The 24,958-nt window shown below is 45.1% G+C and overlaps 1 protein-coding gene across 5 annotated transcripts in view; it reads right to left on the reverse strand.

The window, feature by feature from the left end:
• camkk1a (calcium/calmodulin-dependent protein kinase kinase 1, alpha a) overlaps nt 1-24,958 on the reverse strand; it is a 218,979-nt gene that overhangs the window by 96,585 nt on the left and 97,436 nt on the right. For all 5 annotated transcript variants that reach the window (XM_078548728.1, XM_078548729.1, XM_078548730.1 and 2 more), the window contains one exon: nt 19,716-20,260. In XM_078548728.1, the coding sequence (XP_078404854.1) occupies nt 19,716-20,162 (447 nt within the window). In that variant the 5' untranslated portion in view covers nt 20,163-20,260. The remainder of the gene's footprint in view (nt 1-19,715; nt 20,261-24,958) is intronic.

Consider the following 24,958-nt stretch of genomic DNA (forward strand, 5'->3'; position numbering starts at 1 on the left):
TTGTGTTTTAATGATTTGAGGGAGAGGTGCAAGGTGCTGTAAAGTGGGTGCCCCGGAATGTTCAAGGTGCCCAGGGGTCTGTGAATCCTGAGTCTGACTCTGCTTCTTCCTCTCCGACCTCCCTTTGTCTTGCTGCTTCCCTCAGTTTTCTCTCTTCTGCTTCTGGCTTTCTCTTTCACTCCTTGTCTGTTTCCCTGTCCTCGGCTCTCCATCTTTGCTTCCCTTTCTCTCTCTCGTTCTCTCGCTCTCTGTCTTCTCCTCCAAGTGAATTTTTCCTCTTTTCCTCATTCCTTATGACACAACCATATCGTAATTACACCGTACTTTGACTATAACTTCTCAGACCAGAGAGCTGTGGACCGCTTGGTGTTTTGGGACTGGAGAATTCCATTTCTCACAACATAGAGACGCCGGGGTAGTGGGGATAATAGTGCTCTCTACTTACCTGACCTTTGACCAGGTTTTCTATCCAGAAGGAAAAAAGCAGGGAAACATGGGAATGACTGGTACTGGTCCAAACTGGAGTTCCATTTTAAGGTATACAAGACCAGTTCGGACCAGTACCAGTCATTTCCCAAGTTTTACTGTTTTTCCCTTCTCTTTCAGTTTCTCATCTTTTCTTTGGCCTTCCCTCTGTCTCACCTAATTTTTCTTCTTCTATTTATTATTCTTTCCTTCTTTGATTTGACTGAAACAAGCAGTTTTATCATCCGAATGATATTTCCTTGTCATTTGCTTTTAATATTTCTCCCCTGCCCCACTCTCCTCTTTCTCTTTATCCTTCAGTTCTGATGAAGGACTCAGCTTGAAACATTGACTGCCTGCTCTCCCTCCACAGATGCCTCTGACCTGGTGCAGGTTTCCAGCATCTTAGTTACAGATTTCACAGGAATACTGGGCACAGTAGGAACAGCCTGTTCCTCCACTCAGTTAGACCATGGCTGATCTACATGCCAATCTATTTGGTCAGCTCTGTGCCATGTCAAGAATAGATTGTATAGGGAATCTTTAATACGAAAGTCACTCTATTAAACCCAGCAGAAATAGTCAACGAGCAATTCGGGCTCAACAATAAATCGGCTGTCACCATAGATACTGTTGTTCATATAAGAACACCTATAAATTCCTCTAAACAATGCATCTTTTGTAGACTAAGTGTGATCCAAACTGTTCACATTACCCTTAGGAACAGGAGGCTATTCTGACCCTGGCATCTGATTCGATATTCACTTCGATCCTGACTCATCTGAATCTCAATTCCATTTAGCTACATTTGTTCTTTATCCTTCGATCCCTTACCCAACAGCAATCTATCAGCCTCAGCCTTGAAACTTTCAATCGTGTTGTAACATAGCACATATGCACAGACCACAGTTCTGATGTTACAACTTGAGCAATACCTAATGCTTTCTGCTACATTTAACAGGGTGAATTTTCAACTTGAAATCCATGAAAAGGTTTTGTGTCCCTCCGAGGACCCCAGTACAACTCCCACACAAAGCTCCTAACCCCCCAATCCCCATCCCCCATCTCTCCAAACCTCCACCTCCCACATAATAAAATGCATAAAGAAATAAGCTTCACTGTATCAATAACAATGCAAATCAAAGCATAATGTACTGCACTTAAATTCAACTGATCCTGACATTTATGGACTCGTTCTGTGTTACAATGAGTTTTACCAGGGGCCCCATTTTTGGTTGGGCTCCTTCGAGGTTCCTTGCATTAATCTGCCCCTGGGTAATGTTGTAAAATGCCTTTAAGGGATAGCAGCAAGACATCACTAGAAGGGAAGTGGATCATGCGATCCAGTCTTAGTTTCACTTTTGTCCCTGAGCAGAGCACACACACACACACACAGCACTGCTGCTGATGTCTTCAAGTTTTCTATCCATCTATATCTGTTCCCATGTGCCTAGTCTAAATAAGTGAATCCACAACATGTTTACCCAGTCCCTTATAAGCAATTGGTGCATATATCATTATAACAATACGACAGGTGAGAGAGAGGCCATATTCTCCAGCTTAGCTAAATGAGAATAGTGGGGTTCTAGAATGAGAAGCGGATTTATGGTGCCAATCCCACAAAATCTACCCCAATGTATTTCAGTTTAGTAAGTTGTCCTAAGGTTGTTAGAAATGAATGAAAGTCTGCTGGAACAGGCTCCTTAGACAGCACCTTCCAAACCCATGATCACTACCATCTAGAAGGACAAGGGCAACAAACATGGGTACACCAGCACCTGGAAGTTCCCCTCCAAGTCACTCACCATCCCAACTTGGAAATATATTGCTGTTCCTTCACTGTTGCTGGGTCAAAATCCTGGAACTCCTTCCCTAACAGCACTGTGGGTGTACCTACACCACATGGACTGCAGCGGTTCAAGAAGGCAGCTCACCACCACCTTCTCAAGGGCAATTAGGGATGGGCAATAAATGCTGGCCTAGCCAGTGATACCCACATCCCATGAATAAATAAAAAAGAACTGAGAAAAGCTATGAGGATGTGAGAACGATCAGCTTTGCCCCTCCTGCTTTTAGTTCCACCTTTGTTATTCTCTCATGGAATCAGCGATTCTATCTAAATTGTGCCAATATTCAGTAGGTGCCCTCATGGTCTGCCTGCATTACTCAACTTTAATGTTCATCTGCATGAACATGACAGATCTCATAAAGCAATCCAATTAAGAACATCAAGTCAAAACCGTTGTTAGATTTCTTGTCTACTATCTCGTCTTGGAGGAACTGTAATTCTTCATATTAAATATGAAGAAGATCAAAGTCAGCATCTTCAGTCCCTCTTGTACCCTCGTCACAGATAAACCCCTCCACAGCCACTATCTGAGACTGAACCGGACTGTCTGCAGGTTTGACAGGCTATTTAACCCTGAGCTGAGCTTCCAATCCCATAATCATCTCCATTACCAAGACCACCTACTTCCACCTCCTTAATATCTCTCATCTCCGCCGTGCCTCAGCCCATCTTCCCGAAGCCCTCAGCCATGTTTTTGTTACCTTCCAACTTGACCATTCCACTGCTCTCCTCTCAACTATACTCCCTGCAAACTTCAGCACATGCAAAACTTAGCAATGACTTTGTCCACAATAACCTACACCGGCTCCTGCTACCCACCCTCTCAAACTGAACATTTTCAACCTTATATTTAATTTCTTCATGCCTCACCCCTCTCAGTATCAGCAATGTGAATTATGCAATCATACAGACTAAGGTTTCAATTCTGTGGCATGAATGATTTCTTGGACACGGTCAAATATATGAATGTTGATTAAACAGAAAGGGCTATAAATTGGTTATCACCGAAATACAGGCACAGGGATCAAGGTGCATGACTAACCCATGCCTGTTGAGTGGAATGCAGGCAGGACGGCAACTGTTGTGCACACTGTGCTTCAGTACTATCTTTTGTCTGCATATATCAGCAAGGGAACAATATCACCAGTAACTTGCACCTCTTAAAGCTAGCCTGCACCTCTTAAGGGGGAGGTGCATTGTGCGCAGGTGCTGGGAGTCATTCTGTAACTAAATCTAACCTGAGAAAGAGAGATGAATGATTAACCATGGGAGACAGCAAGCCCCAGGTTTTCAGGCACTGTCCTTGAGAAAGGCGGTGATGAGCTGCCTTCTTGAACCCCTGCAGTCCATGTGGTGTAGGTACACCCATAGTGATGTTAGGAAGGGAGTTCCAGGATTTTGACCCAGCAACTGTGAAGGAATGGCGATATATTTCCAAGTCAGGATGGTGAGTGACTCGGGGGGGAACTTCCAGGTAGTGGTGTTCCCATCTATCTGCTGCCCTTGTCCTAGATGGTAGAGATTGTGGGTTTGGAAGGTGCTGTCTAAGCAGCCTTGGTGAGTTCCTGCAGTGCATCTTGTAGATGGTACACACTGCTGCCACTGTGCGTTGGTGGTGGAGGGAGTGAATGTTTGTGAATGGGCTGTCACATGGGCTGCTTTGTCCTGGATGGTGTTGAGCTTCTTGAGTGTTGTGGGAGCTGCACTCATCCAGGCAAGTGGGGAGTATTCCATCACACTCCTGTCTTGTGCCTTGCAGATGGTGGACAGGATCTGGGGAGTCCTTACCTGGTCTGGCCGACATGTGGCTCCAGACCCACAGCAATGTGGTTGACTCTTAACTCCCCTCTGAAATGGTCTAACAAGCCACTCAGCTCATGGGAAATTAGGAATGGGCAACAAATGCTGGCCTCACCAGTGACATCCACATCCCACGAAAGAATTTTTAAAAACCTTTAAGTCGTGTCAGGGGAGTATTTCAGCACCAGCCAGAACACTCCCTGTAGATTATTGAAACTTTTAACAAATCTGGAACGGTTCCTAAAATGGAGGAATTGCAGCCACCTGCAGAAGAAATAATCTAGTAACTAACCTGGGCTAGGGTTGGGTGGTGGTGGGGGCGGTGGGGAGTGGGGGGGGTGTGTGTGATGTGGGTGGTGGGGAGGGTGGGGTGTGGGGTTGAGCAGGAGGGGGAGGGGGCCCTTCATGCCATTGAATGCATGTTCAGCTGTGGGAGCATGGAGCTCCAAATCAGGACATAACAATGTGCCAGTTCTGTATGCCACCAACGATCATTACGGGTGCATGTGTTAACCCCTTACTAATATAGTATCAGTGTACTTTGCATGAAAAAGGTGTACATGCACTGCGAATGTCATTTTGAAATCTTAAGGGGCCTTGTATTATCCAAAAAACAGATGCTGCAAAGTCAATTTCATCCCCAAAGTGTTACAGAGGCCAACACTAAGACTATAAAAGATGCTTTGCTGCAGAGGATATAAACCTTCTCGATGTCTGCCTTGTTCATCTCTCAACCTCTGGCTACCATTTTATCCAATTTACATTGGATCTAACTGCATTACTTCATAGGCAGCTACCTGCCACGACCTTTTCCTACTTTTGGTACCAGTCCCTACCAAAAGATTCTGAGGCCTGTTAAATGTTCTTGTTTAGGTTAAGAAGACCTGGAAAGTGAACAGAATCCCTAGTTGTTGCGACAAAGCAAATCTAAATATAAATCTATTATCAGCTGGCCTTAGAGAACTGCGTAGTAATCTTTTGCACAAATGCATTGACAGTCCTTCAAATTTTTAACTATTTTTCTAACAATGGAATATAATATGGAATACAAGTAATTATTTTGAATAAAAGGGATTTCTTAACTACTTCTTAATCTAACACCTCTTTCTGTTAGGTGGCAATAGTGGTTCAGTGGTAGTATTCTCATCTCTGACATGGTGTCAGAAAGTTGGGAGTTCGAATCCCATTCCAGAGGCTTAACCACATCATCCAGACTGACATTTCAGTGAAGCACTGAGGGAGTGCAGCACTGTCAGAAGTGCTGCTTTTGATTGGGATGTTCAACCAAGGTCTTTATTAGCCATCTCTGATTAGTACAAAAGGCTCCGTGGCCTCAGGGCATTCCAAAGCACTTTGGAGTCAATTAAGCACTTTTGAAACAAAAACAGAAAATGCTGGAAAAACTCAGCAGGCAGAATTTTGCCCTTGATGGGCAGGCGGGCCCCACCGGCTCGGCGGCGGGTGGGCAGCCGATCGCCGCCACTGAAACGGGCCCCGCCGCCATTTTGAGTGGGCGGGCCACCTGACGGGAAGCACTTTGCACTTCCTGTGCGGGGGGTGGAGGGATTCCCCAACTCTCAGAGTGCGCTTTTTCGCACATGCACACGAATGAGCGCACATCTCCCTGAGACTAAGTGCTGCCTCAGGGAGAGCGCTGAAAGTTTTATAAACTTAAAAAATAGAAAAATAAAAAAATTATTAACATGTCCCCCTCATGTGACAATGTCATACAAGATGGGACATATTAATAAATATCACATAAAGTTTATTAAAGCTTTTTAAAACAGACATGAAATCTCATCCCACCGGTGGATGAGGTTTCATGTATTATCAGAAGCCCGCTGTCATTGACAGGTCGGTGGGTGGACACCTGATTTCGCTGAATATTTAAATGGGGCGGGATGATGTCGGGGGTTCCTCCCAACATCATCCCGTGTCGTTTTCGCGTTGGCGAGCGGGCCCCACCCCCAACTTGCCGACGGAAAAATTCTGGCCAGCAGGTCTGGCCGAAATGCCAACTCTGTTTCTCTCTCCACAGATGCTGCCAGACCTGCTGAGTTTTTCCAGCCTTTTCTGTTTTTGTTTCAGATTTGCAGCATCCGCAGTATTTTGCTTTTATATTGAAGTTTAGTCATTTTTGTTACTTAGGGATATGTAGCAGCCATTTTGTGCACAGCAAGGTTTTACAAGAGGCAATGTGATATGTCACCAAATCATCTGTTTTAATGATTTTAGTTAAGGAATAAGTATTAGTCAGGCAGCATTCTCTATTATTTTGAATATGTCTGGGAGATCTTTTACATTCGCCCAAGGTCCACAGGGCCTTGGTTAACTTCTCATCCGAAACACAGCACCTCCAACAATGCAGCACTCCTTCAGTACTGCGCTACATTATGTCGTCAAGTCTCTAGACTGGGGGTTGAACCCCCAAGCTTCTCAGAAGGGAGAGTGGGACCACTGAGCTGCAGCTGATACTAGAAAGGGGACAGAGTAATGCGCAGTAGGATACTTGAGGTTACAAAGTTAGCTTGTTTCAGAGCATTCAGTGTAGGAAAGAAGGAGCAGCTACAAGCGGAATAGAAAGCTAAAAGTAAAATGAAATGAATGCAATTCCCACACTTCACTGAAGAGGATGGTGAATAATCATACCACTAGCACACAACACCAATACCAGAATACAGCAATAAGATTTGTTACCTCTGAAAGATCCATGGTGCAAGCGGTGACCATTAAAAACTTCAGCCAACCAAACCCAAGAGAGCATCAAACTTGGACAGCACTTTACCGGTTTTCATTCAGGAGTGAGCAGGACCCAAAAATCCCTCGTCTCTGTGCCTTAGGCAAGAAGGAGGAGCTGCTGGTATAGCCAGGGCCAATCTGCGCTGAAACTCTGCCATAATAACAGCTGAGGAACAGTTTGGCCATCAGCATGCTCTCCATCTGCTGCACTCCTGGTCACTGTGTGACCTAATGCACTGATATTACTGCTGCACAAGGCAACTCACATCTATAAACAGGCTTATCAATCTATACCAGCTTCTTGTGCAAGAATGGAATTGCTACATTTAATGCAGTTTGAATGACTCCCGAGGGACAGGGAGTACTGGAATTAAAGAGTCTTTAAGCCAACGTAGGTTAAGATACAATCAATTAAAAGGATATTTAATACTTATTGGTTATATTAAGGAAGAAAGAGATTACATTCCTATAGCAGCTTTCATGGCCTCAGGACATCCCAACATGTTTTACAACTGATGAAGCACTTTTGAAGTTTGGCTACTGTTGTAATGCAGGAAATGTGGCAGCTAGTTTGTGCACAGCAAGCTCCCACAAACAGCAATGAGATAAGTGATCAGGTAATCTGTCTTTTAGTAATGCTGGTTGAGAGATAAATATTGGCTAGTACTCTGGGAAGAATTCCACTGTTCTCCTTCAAATAGTGCATGGGATCTTTGACATCAACTGTGAGGGCAGGTAGGGCCTTCGTTTAACATCTCATTCAAAGGATGGCCCCTCTTACAGTGCTACACAGCCTAGATTATGTGCTCAAGTCTCTAAAGTGAGGCTTGAACTCATGACTCTTTATTTGAAGGCAAGAGTGATAATAATGAGCCATTCTGACACCAATTTAAAAATAATTAAAAGGCTGCAAATGTAGCTGACACAGTTAAAACTAGAAATAAAAACAGAAAATGCTGTAAAACCTCAGCATCTGCAGAGAGAGAAACAGAGTTAAAGTTTCGAGTCTGTACGACTTCTTCAGAGCTAAAGAGAGGTAGAAATGTGATGGATTTTATACAGTTTAAGAGGGGGTGCAGCAGGTGGAGCAAAATAGAAGGTCAGGGATAGGTGGGAGCTGAGGAGAGATTGACAAAGATGTCATGGACACAGGACAAACGAAGTGTTACCAGTGGTATTAAAGACTAAAGAAGGTGCTGATAGTGACATAAAGGTAAGATAGCAGAATGTTAATAGCAGGACAAGGGTCGGTGCTCTGTGAAAGCAAAACATAAAAAACAAGTGACAGATGGGCATGTTTTGGCAGGGGTGTGGGGGGGGCAGTTGGGGAACAAAGATTTAAAACATGAATAAATAAATAAAAATAATAATGAAAATTTTTTTTTAATTAAAAAAATTTTTAAAGTTGGATTAAAAGGGGGTGAAGATGGAGGGGAGAGTTCATGGTCTGAAGTTGTTGAACTCAATGTTAAGTCCGGAAGGCTGTAAAGTGCCTAATCGGAAGATGAGGTGCTGTTCCTCCAGTTTGCGTTGAGCTTCACTGGAACATTACAGCAAGCCAAGGACAGACATGTGGGCATGAGAGCAAGGTGGAGTGTTGAAATGGCAAGCGACAGTGAGGTCTGGGTCATGCTTGCGGACAGACCGAGGGTGTTCCGCAAAGCTGTCACCCAGTCTGCGTTTGGTCTCTCCAGTGTAGAGGAAACCACATTGGGAGCAGCAAATGCAGTAGACTAAATTGAGGGAGGTGAAAGTGAAGCACTGCTTCACCTGAAAGGAGTATTTAGGGTCTTAGGCAGTAAGGAGGGAGGTGGTAAAGGGGCAGGTGTTGCACCTTCTGCGATTGTATGGGAAGGTGCCATGGGAGGGGGATGAGGAGTTGGGAGTGATAGGGGCTGGGAGAGAGTTACACTGATCCATCAGATTAGACAAAGTAAAAATGCAGTTGTTACCTAGTCCTGAAAACAGTGAAAGCCAGTTTAATGAGGAACCTGCATTATTCAGCAGGATCTGAAAAACATGAGTGTGAGAATGAGTACAGACCCAAAAGATGCTTCCTGATGGATTTGTTCAAGCTCAAAGCCACTGAGCTTTAGGAAGAGTTGGAAACACTCCATATCCTCCATGAGAAGAGAATATGTGAAAGTTACTTTCACCCACAGGAAGGAAGAAAGACCAAAGCAGAGGAGGAGAAAAATTTAGAATTAGATAGTCACAGACTGTCCAATAGGATTGAGTATGAGGATCTCCCCAACAATCTCAAATTGTCCAATAGGATTGATTGCAGGAATGTCTCCGACATTCTCAAACTGCCCAATAGGATTACATCGGTGGATACCTGTCGTGCAGAACAGGAATGCTGAGGCTGGAGAGGGTGAGCAACACTCGGGCATTGTGAAGCAAGGGGTTACCGTAATGGAATATGTAAAAGGTAGTTAAGAGCACAAGGGTGATGGACAGGAAGTATTTCACCACAGTTTTTAGGGTAGAAGGTATAAATGAGACTGGAGGAGTAGCTGAGAAGGATGTGTAGGAGCCACTACTGGGGATATTCTGGATATTCAAAAGGGAACTCTATGAGCAGGAAGATAAGAGCATAGGAACTGGAGGAGGCCATTCAGTCCCCAGAACCTGTTGCTCACCATTTGGTTAGATTTATGGCTGACCCGTACTTAAACACCATTTCTCTGCCTTTGCTTCATTTCTCCAATTCTCTTCCCTAACGGCAATCTATTGACCTCAACCTGGAATGCTCCAACTGACATCCCACATCCACAGCCTTTTTGGAGGAAAGTTCCAAAGTTTTCCCAGCCTCTACATGAGAAAGTGCTCCTAATTTTACTCCTAAATGTCCTTGCCCTATCTCTAATTTTAAGATTTTGGCCCCTTGTTCTGCATTCCTCTACTTGAGGAAATAGTGTATCTACTTTACTGAATTGTTCCATCCTTTTAAATACCGCAATCAGATCACCCTTCAATCTTCAATAGTTTATCTACTTTACTGAATTGTTTTCATCATTTTAAATACCTCAATCAGATCACCCTTCAACCTTCTAAACTCAAGGGAATACAAGGGAAGTTTGAGCAACTTATCCTGCTAATTTAACCTTTTAAGCCCCAATATCATTCTGGTGCACCTGAACTTCACTCCATCCAAGGCTAGTATATCCTCCCTGAGGTACGATGTCAGGAACTGAATGTAATACTTCACATGGGGTCTGACCAAGGTACAACTGAAGCATGTCCTTGGCCTCTTTGCATTCCTGCTCTTTTGAGGAAAAGGTCAACATTCAATTTGTCTTTTGGATTTTTTTTTGTACTTTAGAATTAGAGCTAGGTGGTTCAACTGTGATGATGGAAAGCACTTCTTCACACAAAGGATAGTGGAAATCTGGAACTCTCTCCCCTAAAAAGCTGTTGAGATCAGGGGTGAATTGAAAATTTCAAAACTGAAATTGGAAGACTTTTGTTAAGTAAAGGTATAAAGGGTTCCAAAACCAAGGCATGTAGATGGAAGTACTCATCAGCCAGGATCTAACTGACTGGAAGAAGAGATGAGGCGGGCTGAATGGCCTACCCCATCCCTATGTTGAACAGAAAATAAACAGGGAAACTATAATCCAAAGAAAAACATGCTGCTATATCAAATTATCATTCTTTTTCATAAAAGATTAATTAACTGTCCAAAACACTGCAGCTCTTAAAGACAGATAATCAAACTTGATCTTACTTCAGCACTCAGACTAACGAGAGCTATAACATTCTCTCAATCTGCCAGAACAAAGCTCCTTTCATCTCCTCAGCTGCACAGACTGTATTAAGGTTTAGTTTTAAAAGAATCATCAAATGATTCAACTCAGGAGACCATTCAGCCCACTGTACCTTTGAAAGAACTACCCAATTTAGTCCCATTTCCTCCTTAGCCCCAAGGTGCTGTTTTTCCCCTTCAAGTATTTATCCAATTCCCAATTGAAAGCCATTATTGAAACCGCTTCCAACACCCTTTCAGGCAGTGCATTCTAGATCACAACTCACTGTATAATATTCTTTTCCTCATGTCACCTCTGTCTTTTGTTAATTAACTTAAATCCACGTCCCTGGCTTACCGACTGTGCAGCCAATGGAAATAGTTTCTCCTTATTTACTCCAATTAAAGCGTTTATGACTTTGAACGCCTTTATCAGACCTCCTTTGTGCTCGAAGGTAAACAACCGCAGCTTCTCCCATCTCTCCACACAACTGAAGTCCCACATCCCTGGTATCATTCTAGTGAACCTCCTCTCCATCCTCCTAAAGTGCAGTGTCAAGAATTGAACACAATACATCCCAGGGGCTACCACTGAGCAGAAACTGAACTGGACCAGGCATATAAATACTGTTGCTACAAGAGCAGGTCAGAGGCTGGGAATTGTGTGGAGAGTAATTCACCTCCTGACTCCCCAAGGCCTGTCCACTATCTACAAGGCACATGTCAGGAATGTGATGGAATACTCCTCACTTGCCTGGATGAGTGCAGCTCCCACAACACTCAAGAAGCTCAACACCATCCAGGACAAAGCAGCCCAGTTGATCGCTTGATTGACGCTCCATCCACCACCTTCGACATTCACTCCCTCCACCACCGATGCACAGTAGCAGCAGTGTGTACCATCTACAAGATGCACTGCAGCAACTCACCAAGCCTCCTTAGGCAGCACCTCCCAAACCTGTGGCCTCTACCATCTAAAAAGACAAGGAGAGCAGATGCATGGGACACCACCACCTGCATGCTCCCCTCCAAGCCACTCACCATCCTGACTTGGAAATATATCGCTGTTCCTTCACTGTCGCTGGGTCAAAATCCTGGAACTTGCTCCCCGACAGCACTGTGGGTGTATCTACACCACATGGACTGCAGCCGTACAAGAAGACAGCTCACCATCACTTTTCTTAAGGGCAATTAGGGATGGGCAATAAATGCTGGCCTAGCCAGCGATGCCCATATCCCGCGAAAGAATAATAAAAAAAACTTCAGCTGGGGCCTAACCAGTGTTTTATAAAGGTTTAGCATAAAACTTCTTTGCTTTTGTTCTATATGCCTCTCTTTATTAAACCCAGGATCCCATATTCTGTCTGAACAGACTTCTCAACTTCAACCTTCTACGATGTGTGTATGTACACGCTTTGGTCTCCCTGTGCCTGTCGCCATTTAAAATTGTACCATTTAGTTTACATTCCCTTGCATCATTCTTCCTTCCAAAATATATCATATATCACAACAGCAACTTATATTTTTACACATTCATTTGCTTTAAATTCATCTGCTATGAGTCAGTTAACTGTCAGTTACCATCACTGGTGCATTCTCCATGGAAACACCTCTAACAATTAGAGTCCACTTATCAATCAATCAGCTCTCTTCTCATACAGTATAAATCGTTGTTTCCTGTTATATTGGTATTCCTGCAAAGTGTCCTGATGATTGCAAGATGAAAAACTTCGACATGTCTCTTTTATCAGCAATACTCAAATATGGTTTTAAGAAATCTTTGGAACACAGCTGTGGTTGCTTTTTATTTACTCTGATTTTCTCACACTATGGGAAAGTTTTCTTACAACAGTTCACAATTAGAATTTTGAAGCATTGATAGCTGCTTTATGGTAAGACATTTCCAATACTGGCACCACCATTATAACAAATTGGTCATGTTTCTCATCTACATGCTGCCCCTTCATGCCATCATCCAAAGTCATAGCATTTCACGAGCACACTGATGACACCTAGCTCTATCTAACCACCACCTCTCTCGAATCTTCCACTGTTACTAAAATGTCAGGTAAGGCAAGGGAAACTGCCCTTGACATCAAGGCAGCATTTGACGTGTGGCGTCAAGGAGCCCTGGCAAAACTGGAGTCAATGGGAATCAGGGGGAAAACTCTCTGCTGGTTGGAGTCATACCAAGCACAAAGGAGGATGGTTGTGGTTGTTGGAGGTCAGGCATCTCAGTTCCAGGACATCACTGCAGGAGTTCCTCAGGGTAGTGTCCTCAGCCCAACCACCTTCAGCAGCTTCACCAATGACCTTCCTTCTATCATAAGATCAGAAGTGGGGATGTTCGCTGATGATTGCACAATGTTCAGCGCCATTTGCAACTCCTCAAGTACTGAAGCAGTCCATGTCCAAATGCAGTAAGACCTGGACAATATCCAGCCTTGGGCTGACAAGTGGCAAGTTACATTCGATCCACACAAGTGCCAGGCAATGACCATCTCCAAGAAGAGCGAATCCAACCATCAACCCTTGAAACTCAATGACATTACCATCACTGAATCCCCCACTATCAATATCCTGGGGATTACCATTGGCCAGAAACTGAACTGGACTAGCCATATAAATACTGTGGCTACAAGAGCAGATCAGAGGCTGGGAATCCTGTGGTGCGTATTGCACCTCCTGACTTCCCAAAGGCTGTCCACCATCTACAAGGCACAAGTCAGGAGTGTGATGGAATACACTCCACTTGCTTGGATGAGTGTAGCTGCCACAACACTCAAGAAACTGGACACCATCCAGACCAAAGCAGCCTGCTTGATTGACACCACATCCACAAACATTCACTCCCTCCACCACCGACGCACAGTAGCAGCAGTGTGTACCATCTACAAAGTGCACTGCAGGAACTGAACAAGACAGCACTTTAGACAGCACTTTCCAAACCCACAACCACAACCATCTAGAAGGGCAAGGGCAGCAGCCAAATGGGAACACCACCACCTGGAGGTTCCCCTCCAAGTTACTCACCATCTTACTTGGAAATATATCGCCGTTCCTTCACTGTCGCTGGGTCAAAATCCTGGAACTCCCACCCTAACAGCCCTGTGGGTATACTTACACCACATGGACTGCAGCGGCTCAAGAAGGCAGCTCACTACCACCTTCTCGAGGGCAATTGTGGGGGGCAATAAATGCTGGCCTAGCCAGTGACACCGACATCCCATAAATAAGTTTATAAAAATTTGATTTTGAGATGCATTGTTCATGTTCATGTTATCACTAGGATCGTCTATTTCCACTTCCCGACCACATCAACTGCTGAAGCCCTCATCCATGCCTTTGTTACCTCTAGACTTGACTATTCCAATGCTCTCCTTTCCTGGGGCACCGGCATCAGTATTGGAACAGGAGGAATCTGTACCATTGGGACGGTCTCCACCTGAACCGATCTGGGACCAATGTTCTAGCAAAAAGGGTAAATAGGGTGGTCAACATGACTTTAAACTAGAAAGTGGGGGGGGGGGAGGGAAGGGTAAAACTCCAAGAAGTATGACTAATGGGAAACAAAGCAGCAGGTTAGCGTGTGGGGGGGTGGATTCAACTTCATGGAAAATTATGAAAAAACTGAAAAGAAAGGAGAGCCCAGGAGAGGCTATTAAAGTCTCCAGAACACAAAATAGGACAGAGTGTTTGGAAAGGGCTAGAAATCTAACTTTAAGCACATCAGATAAAGAGATGACAATGAAAAGGGGGACGGGAAATACAGGACTGAAGGTGTTGTATCTGAATGCACGCAGTATACGAAATAAGGGAAGTGAGCTTGTGGCGCAGATTGAAATTGGCAGGTATGATGTGGTGGGCATCACGGAGACATGGCTGCAAGGGGATCAGGACTGGGAGCTAAATATCCAAGGATATACATCCTATCGAAAAGATAGGCAGGTTGGCAGAGGGGATGGGGTTGCTTTGTTAGTAAGAAATTAAATTAAATCGATAGGAAGAAATGATGTAGGGTCAGATGATGTAGAATCTGTGTGGGTAGAGTTGAGGAACCGCAAAGGTAAAAAAACCATAATGGGAGTTATGTACAGGCCTCCGAACAGTAGTCAGGGTGTGGGGCACAAGATACACCAGGAGATAGAAAAGGTGTGTAAGAAAGGCAAGGTTACAGTGATCATGGGGGATTTCAATAAGCAGGTAGACTGGGAAAATCAGGTTGGTAGTGGATCCCAAGAAAAGGAATTTGTGGAATGTCTACGAGATGGCTTTTTGGAGCAGCTTGTGGTGGAGCCCACTAGGGAACAGGCAATTCTAGATTTAGTGATGTGTAATGAGGCAGATTTGATAAGGGAGCTTAAGGTGAAGGAACCCTTAGGAGGAAGTGACCATAATATGATAGAATTTACCCTGCAATTTGAGAGGAAAAAGCTGGAATCAGATGTAACGGTATTACAGTTGAATAAAGGCACAGAGGCATGAGGGAGGAGCTGGCCAGAATTGACTGGGAGATGGGCCTAGCAGGAAAGACAGTGGAACAGCAATGGCAGGAGTTTCCGGGAGTAACTTGGGAGACACAGCAAAAATTCATCCCTAGGAAGAAGAAGCATACTAAAGGGAGGACGAGGCAACCATGGCTGACAAGGGAAGTCAGGGACAGCATAAAAGCTAAAGAAAAAGCATACAATGCAGCGAAGAGCAGTGGGAAACCAGGGGATTGGGAAGCCTACAAAGACCAACAGAGGACAACTAAAAAAGAAATAAGGAGGGGGAAGATTAAATATGAGGGTAAACTAGCCAGTAATATAAAAGAAGATGGCAAGAGTTTTTTTAGATATATATAGGGTAAGAGAGAGGCAAAAGTGGACATTGAGCCGCTGGAAAATGACGCTGGAGAAGTAGTAGTGGGGAACAAAGAAATGGCGGAGGAACTGAATAGGTACTTTGCGTCAGTCTTCACAGTAGAAGACACGAGTGACATCTCCAAAGTTCAAGAGAGTCGGAGGGCAGAGGTGAGTATGATGGCCATTACCAAGGAGAAGCTGCTAGGAAAACTGAAAGGTCTGAAGGTGGATAAATCACCTGGACCAGATGGATTACACCCCAGAGTTCTGAAGGAGATAGCTGAAGAGATAGTGGAGGCGTTAGTGGTGATCTTTCAGGAATCACTGGAGTCAGGGAGGGTCCCAGAGGACTGGAAAATCACTAATATAACCCCCCTGTTTAAGAAGGGAGTGAGGCAAAAGTCGGGAAATTACAGGCCGATTAGCCTAACCTCGGTCGTTGGTAAGATTTTAAGAGTCCATTATTAAGGATGAGATTTCAGAATACCAAAGTGCATGGTAAAATCGGGCAAAGTCAGCATGGTTTCATCAAGGGGAGGTCATGCCTGACAAATCTGTTAGAATTCTTTGAGGAGGTAACGAGTAGGTTAGACAAAGGAGAGCCAATGGATGTTATCTACTTGGACTTCCAGAAGGCCTTTGACAAGGTGCCACACAGGAGGCTGCTCAGTAAGATAAGAGCCTATGGTGTTAGAGGCAAGGTACTATCATGGATAGAAGGTTGGCTGTCTGGCAGGAGGCAGAGAGTGGGGATAAGGGGGTCCTTCTCAGGATGTTGGCCGGTGACTAGTGGAGTTCCGCAGGGGTCAGTGTTGGGACCACAACCTTTCACTTTATACATTAATGATCTAGATGAAGGAACTGAGGGCATCCTGGCTAAGTTTGCAGATGATACAAAGATAGGTGGAGGGACAGGTAGTATTGAGGAGGCGGGGAGGCTGCAGAAAGATTTGGACATGTTAGGAGAATGGGCAAAGAAGTGGCAGATGGAATACAACGTGGGGAAGTGTGAGGTCATGCACTTTGGTAGGAAGAATAGAGGCATAAACTATTTTCTAAATGGGGAGAGAATTCAGAAATCTGGAGTGTAAAGGGACTTTTGAGTCCTAGTCCAGGATTCTCTTAAGGTTAACTTACAGGTTGAGTCAGTAGTTAGGAAGGCAAATGCAATGTTAGCATTTATTTCTCGAGGACTAGAATATAAAAGCAGGGATGTGCTGCTGAGGCTTTATAAGGCTCTGGTCAGACCACATTTAGAATATTGTGAGCAAATTTGGGCCCCATATCTCAGGAAGGATGTGCTGGCCCTGGAGAGGGTCCAGAGGAGGTTCACAAGAATGATCCCAGGAATGAAGGGCTTAACATATGAGGAACGTTTGAGGACTCTGGGTCTATACTCGATGGAGTTTAGAAGGATGAGGGGGGATCTGATTGAAACTTACAGAATACTGAAAGGCCTGGATAGAGTGGACGTGGGGAAGATGTTTCCATTAGTAGGAGAGACTAGGACCCGAGGGCACAGCCTCAGAGTAAAGGGAAGAGCTTTTAGAACAGAGATGAGGAGAAACTGCTTTAGCCAGAGAGTGGTGAATCTATGGAATTCATTGCCACAGAAGGCTGTGGAGGCCAGGTCATTGAGTGTATTTAAGACCGAGATATTGATTGGTAAGGGGATCAAAGGTTACAGGGAAAAGGCGGGAGAATGGGGTTGAGAAACTTATCAGCCATGATTGAATGGCGGAGCAGGCTCGATGGGCCGATTGGCCTACTTTCTGCTCCTATGTCTTATGGTCTTATGGCTGCCCTTCTGTATTCCAACCTGCATAAACATTAGATCATCCAAAAATCTGCTGCCAGTGTCTTAACTCGCAGCAAGTTCCATTCCCCTGTGCTCACTGATCTACATAGGTTCCGGCATCAAGAAATGTCTTGGTATTAAAACTTGCATCCTTGTTTTCAAATCCCTCCATGGCCTCGCCCCCTCCCTTCCTCTGTCATCTCCTCTAACCACACAACCCTCCAAGATCTCTGCACTCCTCTCATTTTGATCTCTTGAGCATCCTCAATTTTAATTGCTCCACAATTGGTGGATGTGCCGTCAGTTTCCTAGGCTCCAGCCCAGGAACTCCTTCCCTACACTTCCCCATCTCTTTACCTCACTTTCCTCCATTAATACACTCCTTCAAACCTCACTTTTTATCAAGCTTTTGGTCATCTGACCCAACATCGTCTTCTGGCATGCTATTAAATTTTGGTTTATAATGTTCCTGTGAAGCACATTGGGATGTTTCATTACGTTAAAGGTGCTGCACAAATAAAGGTTGTTGTTGTAGTTCCCAGTTGAACCCTCACACTGGGAAGGAGATGAGTTCAGTCAGGAAGCTTGTTTGATACCCCACTCAACTCTACACTCCATTGACTCTAAATCCAATCTGAGCACAAGTCATTGAAGGTGACAGGGCAGGTTGAGAGTGTGGTTAATAAGGCGTATGGGATCCTGGGCTTTATAAATAGAAGCATAGAGTACAAAACCACGGGGGTTATGGTGAGCCTGTATAAAATAATGGTTCGGCCTCAACTCAAGTGTTGGACTGAATCTTTGGTCCCAAGGCCCAGTCTCACTGTCAGGGTAAAATATGGGTTGGGAATCCACAAATTCCAGCAGTAAGATGCAGATTTTGAAGGAGGCGGTGAATTAAATGGCTGTCTCCAGGAGTCCCAACCAATTAAATACAATGGGTGGGCTACTGAGTCTGGGTGGCCAGTAGGAGGCCATCCAGTCCTGGCTGTGTGGGCTGCTGAATTAGGTAGGGGTGCAAGAGGGTACCTTCATTCCCGGTCACCGGCCACAAATTAGGTAGGTGCGAAGGCCAAGAGGGTTAGGACGTTTGGAGATAAGAGCGAAAACCCAACCACCACCCCACTCCCCCACCATACAGGCACTGTCGCAGTTACAGGCAATTTTTAGAGCAGCACCTTCTGAATAGACTGCAACCTCGGGCTCCAAGGTCTGCTCACCCTGCCGCCAGGTGGCTTCCGGTTTCATGGACGGCCCACCGCTCGGAAACGCCAAATTGTAACCTCACCCACTTTCAGTCTCACCTCATCAACCAAATGAAAATTCAGCCCATTGTGTTCAATTCCGGGAACCATACCTTAGGAAGGATGTGAAGGCTTTAGACAGGGTGCAGAACAGATTCACGAAAATGGTTTCAGGGATGAGGAAGTTCAGTGATATGGACAGATTGGAGGAGCTAGGGCTCTTCTCCTTGGCGGAGATGATTGAGAAGAGATTTGACAGAGCTATTCAAAATGATGAGGGGTCTGGGCAGAGTGGACAGGAGTTGGTGGAAGGGTCGAGAACCAGAGGAAGGCCAATGACTTGTGGAACGTGAATGGCAAAATGAGGAAGAACATTTTTGTGCAGTGAGTGGTTTGGATCTGGAATGCTCTGCCTGGGAGTGTGGTGGAGGCAGGGTCAATTATGTTATCAATTGGATAAGCAGCTGTAGAGAGAAATTTCCCAGCTCCATGGGGGGAGAGCCAGGGAGTGGGACTTGCTGATTTGCTCTTGAAGAGAGCTGGTATGGACACGATGGACTGAATGGCCTCTTTCTGTGTGCAATCATTCTATGACTCTTTGACTTAGAGTGAATTTGTTGGAAATGTGCAGCATTTCACAACATGCAAACGTTCTCAGTCGGACAAATTCACCGTGGGACACCCAACCACCCACACTTACTGCCCTGTTCCCGCCAATGCTGTGGTTACTGTAGCCTTCGACAGGGACATCCCCTGCCTACACCCCAACCGCAACCCCCAGCACCCTCACCACACCACCACCCCACCCCCCGTGCTGCACCCCCCCCTGCCACTCCCACCCCACCCCACGGGACTTGGTGCACATTACAACGCCATTTAGAAGAATTATTCCTTTAAAAAGAGTTAAAATTCTATTTATTTCCATTGCAAAGATTTTCCCCACGACCCAGGCATTATTTTCTAACTCTCTTTCTGCACAGCCCAGTGAATTCCACAGCCAGGCTCTCTTTACATCTTCAAATCAAAAGACAGCCATTTGGAGTGCCTCATAAGTACCATCAATACGACACCCTCTCCACGAACAGAAGGATATTTAAAGGATAATTCCCTACCCATACAAACGGCATTCTGTTTCACAAAACTCTGAAGTTATCTGTAAAATATTTTATAGGGTGTCTCTTTTACAGATGAATATCTCTCATCATAAATAAAACAAACAAGTCACCTGGGAGTTGACCATGTTGACTCGGCTGGACTCAATAGTTGGCCGTCTCGCAGATGTTAATGGTCCTGTTGAATAGGCACCATAGCTCGGCAGGACCCCGCTTGCTGAGAGAGAATTTCCTGAGGAGCGTTCTTGAAGGGACAGCTTCCTGCTAGAAAGTTTGGGCCTTGAGGCTATTTTCTTTGTCACGCTGCTCACACTCTTGTAGGTTTTGGCGTAGTCCTCGCTTACACCATTTGTGTGAGGGTCTCCTCCATCCTTTGACTCGTCTGTGCCCTTGGCTGCAGTGCTCTGGCAGCCCCTTCCCAAATTTCCTGAAGAGGGTTCCTCAGACACCTGCACAGCAGCTACTTGCTGGGCCAGGCGCTCCTGTTGAAGCTCTGCCACTTTATCCATCTCTGGCCCTTCTTCCCCGCAGTCCCTTTCTGGATTTGAGGTCGACATCATTAAATTTGTGGAACGGGATAGGTGGAGAAAGCTTCAAAAGCCACTAATTAACCGTCATCAAGTTCTCTTTGGTTATGGATTTCCAGTGTCCTATAGACCTGAAATCAAGAGTCAATCATTAGCATCAGAAAGAGATGATGGAGAAATATACATTTTTTTAAAAAACTAAATGACCATCATGTAGTCCAGAGAATTATCATAGAATAATATAGCGTAGGGGGAAACAATTCAGATCTCTGTAAAAACAATCAAATCAGGCACACTCTCCCACTCTTCCTCAAAATCTTTGCCAAATATGTATCCAAATCCATTTTGAAGTTATTATCGAATCTGTTTTCACCGCCCTTCAGGCAGGACATTCCCGATCAAAACAACTTGCTATGTTAACAAAAATGTCTCCTAATCTCCTATTTGGTCCTTTTGCCAATTAGGTTGTATTATTTTAATCATTTTTGTCTACTTATGCCTCTGTGAAACACTTTGGGATATTTTGCAATGTTAAAGACTCTATACGACTGCACATTAATGTAGATGAAAGATTAGTAGTACCTCACAGCCCACTCATTTCAAGAACATTTCCTTCTAAACCATTCCAGTCATGATCATTACAGATCAAGTGCAATTTTGCATTGGGTCGGGGGTTATATTAATTGTGGAACCCCTTCTGGTTTAACAATCTCCGAACAGCCATGTGAGAATAGCACAGGCTGAGTTTCCATCTGTTCCATATGGAGGTTATACAACCGACGCTGATGTGTCCCTGAAGACCTGGGGCGGGGGGGGGCAGTGTGAATATCGTGGGTGAGACGGGGGGGGTGGGAATGGTGGGGCAGTGTGAATACTCTGGGGCGGGGAGCAGTGTGAATACTCTGGGGCGGGGGGCAGTGTGAATACTCTGGGGCGGGGCAGTGTGAATACTCTGGTGGGGGGGCAGTGTGAATACTCTGGGGCGGGGAGCAATGTGAATACTCTGGGGCAGGGAGCAGTGTGAATACTCTGGGGCGGGGAGCAGTGTGAATACTCTGGGGCGAGGGGCAGTGTTAATACTCTGGGGCGGGGGGCAATGTGAATACTCTGGGGCAGGGAGCAGTGTGAATACTCTGGGGCGGGGAGCAGTGTGAATACTCTGGGGCGGGGAGCAGTGTGAATACTCTGGGGCGAGGGGCAGTGTGAATACTCTGGTGGGGAGGTAGTGTGTATTCTCTGGGGTGGGGCAGTATGAATACTCTGGTGGGGGGATAGTGTGTATTCTTTGGGGCGGGGGGCAGTGTGAATACTCTGGTGGGGGATAGTGTGTATTCTCTGGGGAAGGGGGCAGTGTGAATTCTCTGGTGGGGGGATAGTGTGTATTCTCTGGGGCGGGGAGCAGTGTGAATACTCTGGTGGGGGGGTAGTGTGTATTCTCTGGGGCAGGGGGCAGTGTGAATACTCTGGTGGGGGGGTAGTGTGTATTCTCTGGGGCGAGGCAGTGTGAATACTCTGGGGCGGGGGGCAGTGTGAATACTCTGGGGCGGGGGGCAGTGTGAATACTCTGGGGCGGGGGGTAGTGTGTATTCTCTGGGGCGGGGGGCAGTGTGAATACTCTGGAGCAGAGGCAGTGTGAATACCCTGGGGCGGGGTGCAGTGTGAATACTCTGGGGCAGAGGCAGTGTGTATTCTCTGGGGCAGGGGGCAGTGTGAATACTCTGGTGGGAGGGTCAGTGTTCCCTGGGTGGGGCGGTGGGGCAGTGTGAATACCCTCGGTGGGAGGGGCAGGGTAGGGGGCCACTGTCACTTTCAGCTTCATACTTTGCCAAAGCTCCTCACTCGAGGACTCGGATTTCCCCCTTGTCGATGAGGAAGCCTGCTGCACTGGGCTCGCATGTTTGGAATATCCAGTTGGCTGGTACGTCACTGGGTACCCACAGAGGTCTTACTTCCAAATAAGCACTCACGCTGATGGTAATTCAAACTGCTTTGGTTTACAGAATCCCTTCTTCCGTCAAAGAATAGCAAAAGAACACAAGAGAAGTATAAAGTTTCTCATTCCAATCAATGGGCCTAGCAATGTTTAGTTAACAATGTGCCAGAGCAAACATACCCATGGGGCCACATGCCAGAGAGAACAGAGAACTCAGGCCTACCTTCCCAGAGTCAACAGTCCTGGTTCAACCAGTTAATATTGTTGGCTAACAGTACAGAGAACATAGCTTCCCATTGCTTGTCCAGCTGGGACCACCCTACCCTTTAGGGCAATGCTACTCAGGGTTATCAGCAGCTGAGTAAGAAGAATCCCAGCCCACACCGTCAAGTCTACACCTTGAGGGCTCCATCAGTGAACCAGGCTAAGTGGGCAGTCATAAAGATACCCTGGAATATCTCAACCCTAGACACCACATCTTAATACAGCCCCCACAGCCTTTATGTCAGCATGCATAAGCCTGACAACGCCCACCAATCAATGATCCTCCTGGCTGCAACAGCTTCCCTCAGTTTAAGTTGCTGTTCCAACCGCAGCCCAGTGATGACCAGCACCGAATAGAGGCTAAGTCATCCCAAGTCTTATGCTCTGAGTGCAGTACAGGACCAAAGAGTTCCGGAGATGTAGATACACAAATTACAGAAAATGGCACCCTAATCAGGCCATGAAGGAAAAGCAATCCAAGCACTGGGGTTGATATCTCCAGAGACAGAACTGAAAAGTAGAGGAGTTATGTAATCGAACCTTCATTAGATAACACTGTGAAATTGAGCAGCGAGCAACTAGATGTCACTTGAATACCTTCTGCTCAGCACTCTGATGGTAGGAGAGTGAAATGGATCAGTGAGTGTGTAAACGTAGAGTAAAACGGATCGGTGTATAAACGGAGAGTGAAACCGATCGGTGTGTAAGCGGGGAGTGAAATCGATCAGTGTGTAAATGGAGAGTGAAATTGATTGGTATGTAAATGGGGAATGAAATCGATTGGTGTGTAAACCGACAGTGAGATCGAACGGTGTGTAAAGGGAAGTGAAAACAATCAGTGTGTAAACAGAGAGTGAAAGCGAACAGTGTGTAAACAGAGAGTGAAATCAATTGGTGTGTAAGTGGGGAGTGAAAGCGATCAATATGTAAACGGAGAGTGAAATCGATCGGTGTGTAAACTGAGAGTGAAATCCGTTGGTGTGTAAATGGAGAGTGAAATCGATCAGTGTGTAAACGGAGAGTGAAATCAATCAGTGTGTAAACGGTGAGTGAAATAATCAGTGTGTAATCGGGGAGTGAAATCAATCAGTGTGTAAACTGAGAGTGAAATCGATCGGTGTGTAAGCTGAGAATGAAATCCGTTGGTGTGTAAATGGAGAGTGAAATCGATCAGTACATAAATGGAGAGTGAAATCGATCAGTGTGCAAACGGAAAGTGAAACGATCGGTGTGCACACGGGAAGTGAAATTGATCAATGTGTAAATTGAGAGTGAAACGATCAGTGTGTAAACGGAAAGTGAAATCGATCGGTGTGTAAATGGAGAGTGAAATCGATCAGTGTATAAACGGAGAGTGAAATCAATCAGTGTGTAAAGGGAGAGTGAAATCGATCAGTGTGCAAACGGAAAGTGAAACGATCGGTGTGCACATGGGAAGTGAAATTGATCAATGTGTAAATTGAGAGTGAAACGATCAGTGTGTAAACGGAAAGTGAAATTGATCGGTGTGCAAATGGAGAGTGAAATCGATCAGTGTGTAAACGGAGAGTGAAATCAATCAGGTGTAAATGGAGAGTGAAATCGATCGGTGTGTAAACGGAAAGTGAAATCAATCATTATGTAAATGGAGCGTGAAATCGACCAGTGTGTAAACCGACAGTGAAATTGATCGGTCTGTAATTGGAGTGAAACCAATCAGTTTGTAAACGGAGAGTGAAATCGCTCGGTGTATAAATAGAGAGTGAAATCAATCAGTGTGTAATCAGAGTGAAAACGGTCAGTGTGTAAATGTAGTGAAATCGATCGGTGTGTAAATGGAGTGAAATTGATTGGTGCGTAAACAGAGAGTGAAATCGATAGGTGTGTAAACCAGGTGTGAAATTGATTGATGTGTAAACAGAGAGTGGAACTGATCGATGTGTAAACAGAGTGAAATGGATCAGTGTGTAAAATAGGAGGTTGCTCCAATTCTGTCAGTTTGCCCCTGCGTTAATTTAAACACTCTCTCCTCCTGCTTGCAAAACTGAACATCGCTCGAGGACAATCTATTATATTAATAAGGCACCACGCAGAGGAACATTACCCAATCTCAGGAGACACTCTACTGAACGAGTATAGCTTACACATTGGAAACTCCTGGATAAAGTGAGTCATTACTAGGAAGAAAAAAATCTACAGGCTGAATAACAGAGAAGTACAGGCAAGCACACTGCTAATGGAACAATACATCACCCAGAGTGTTAAATGGGAAAATTAAATGTGGGAACAGAATAGCAAACTTGATTAACAAAAGGGGCCCTGCAAGTGAAAGGTATTAATGTGTAAATTGTGTTGTAAAGTCTAGATAAAAATGAGAGTACCTTGCCACAGTGTAACTCCACATGATTACAAGTAATTACATATTATTCACTGATGTACCTTCATATTGCAATTCCAATCAATGCAATGCTGTCAAAGCTACAAGAAATGGGCACCGTATTTTCTAAAGCCTTCTACGACATCTCTGGGAAGGGGTGAAGCCAGACACTGCAAATTATTCTAATTACCTTGGGGTTTAAGATTTTACTGAGTTAGACTCCAGTCAGCAGAATAATTAAACACACAAATTCCGTTGGCCCTTGAAGATACTAAT

The sequence above is a fragment of the Cetorhinus maximus genome, chromosome 9, assembly GCF_964194155.1.
Source record: "Cetorhinus maximus chromosome 9, sCetMax3.hap1.1, whole genome shotgun sequence".
NCBI classification, from domain to species: domain Eukaryota; kingdom Metazoa; phylum Chordata; class Chondrichthyes; order Lamniformes; family Cetorhinidae; genus Cetorhinus; species Cetorhinus maximus.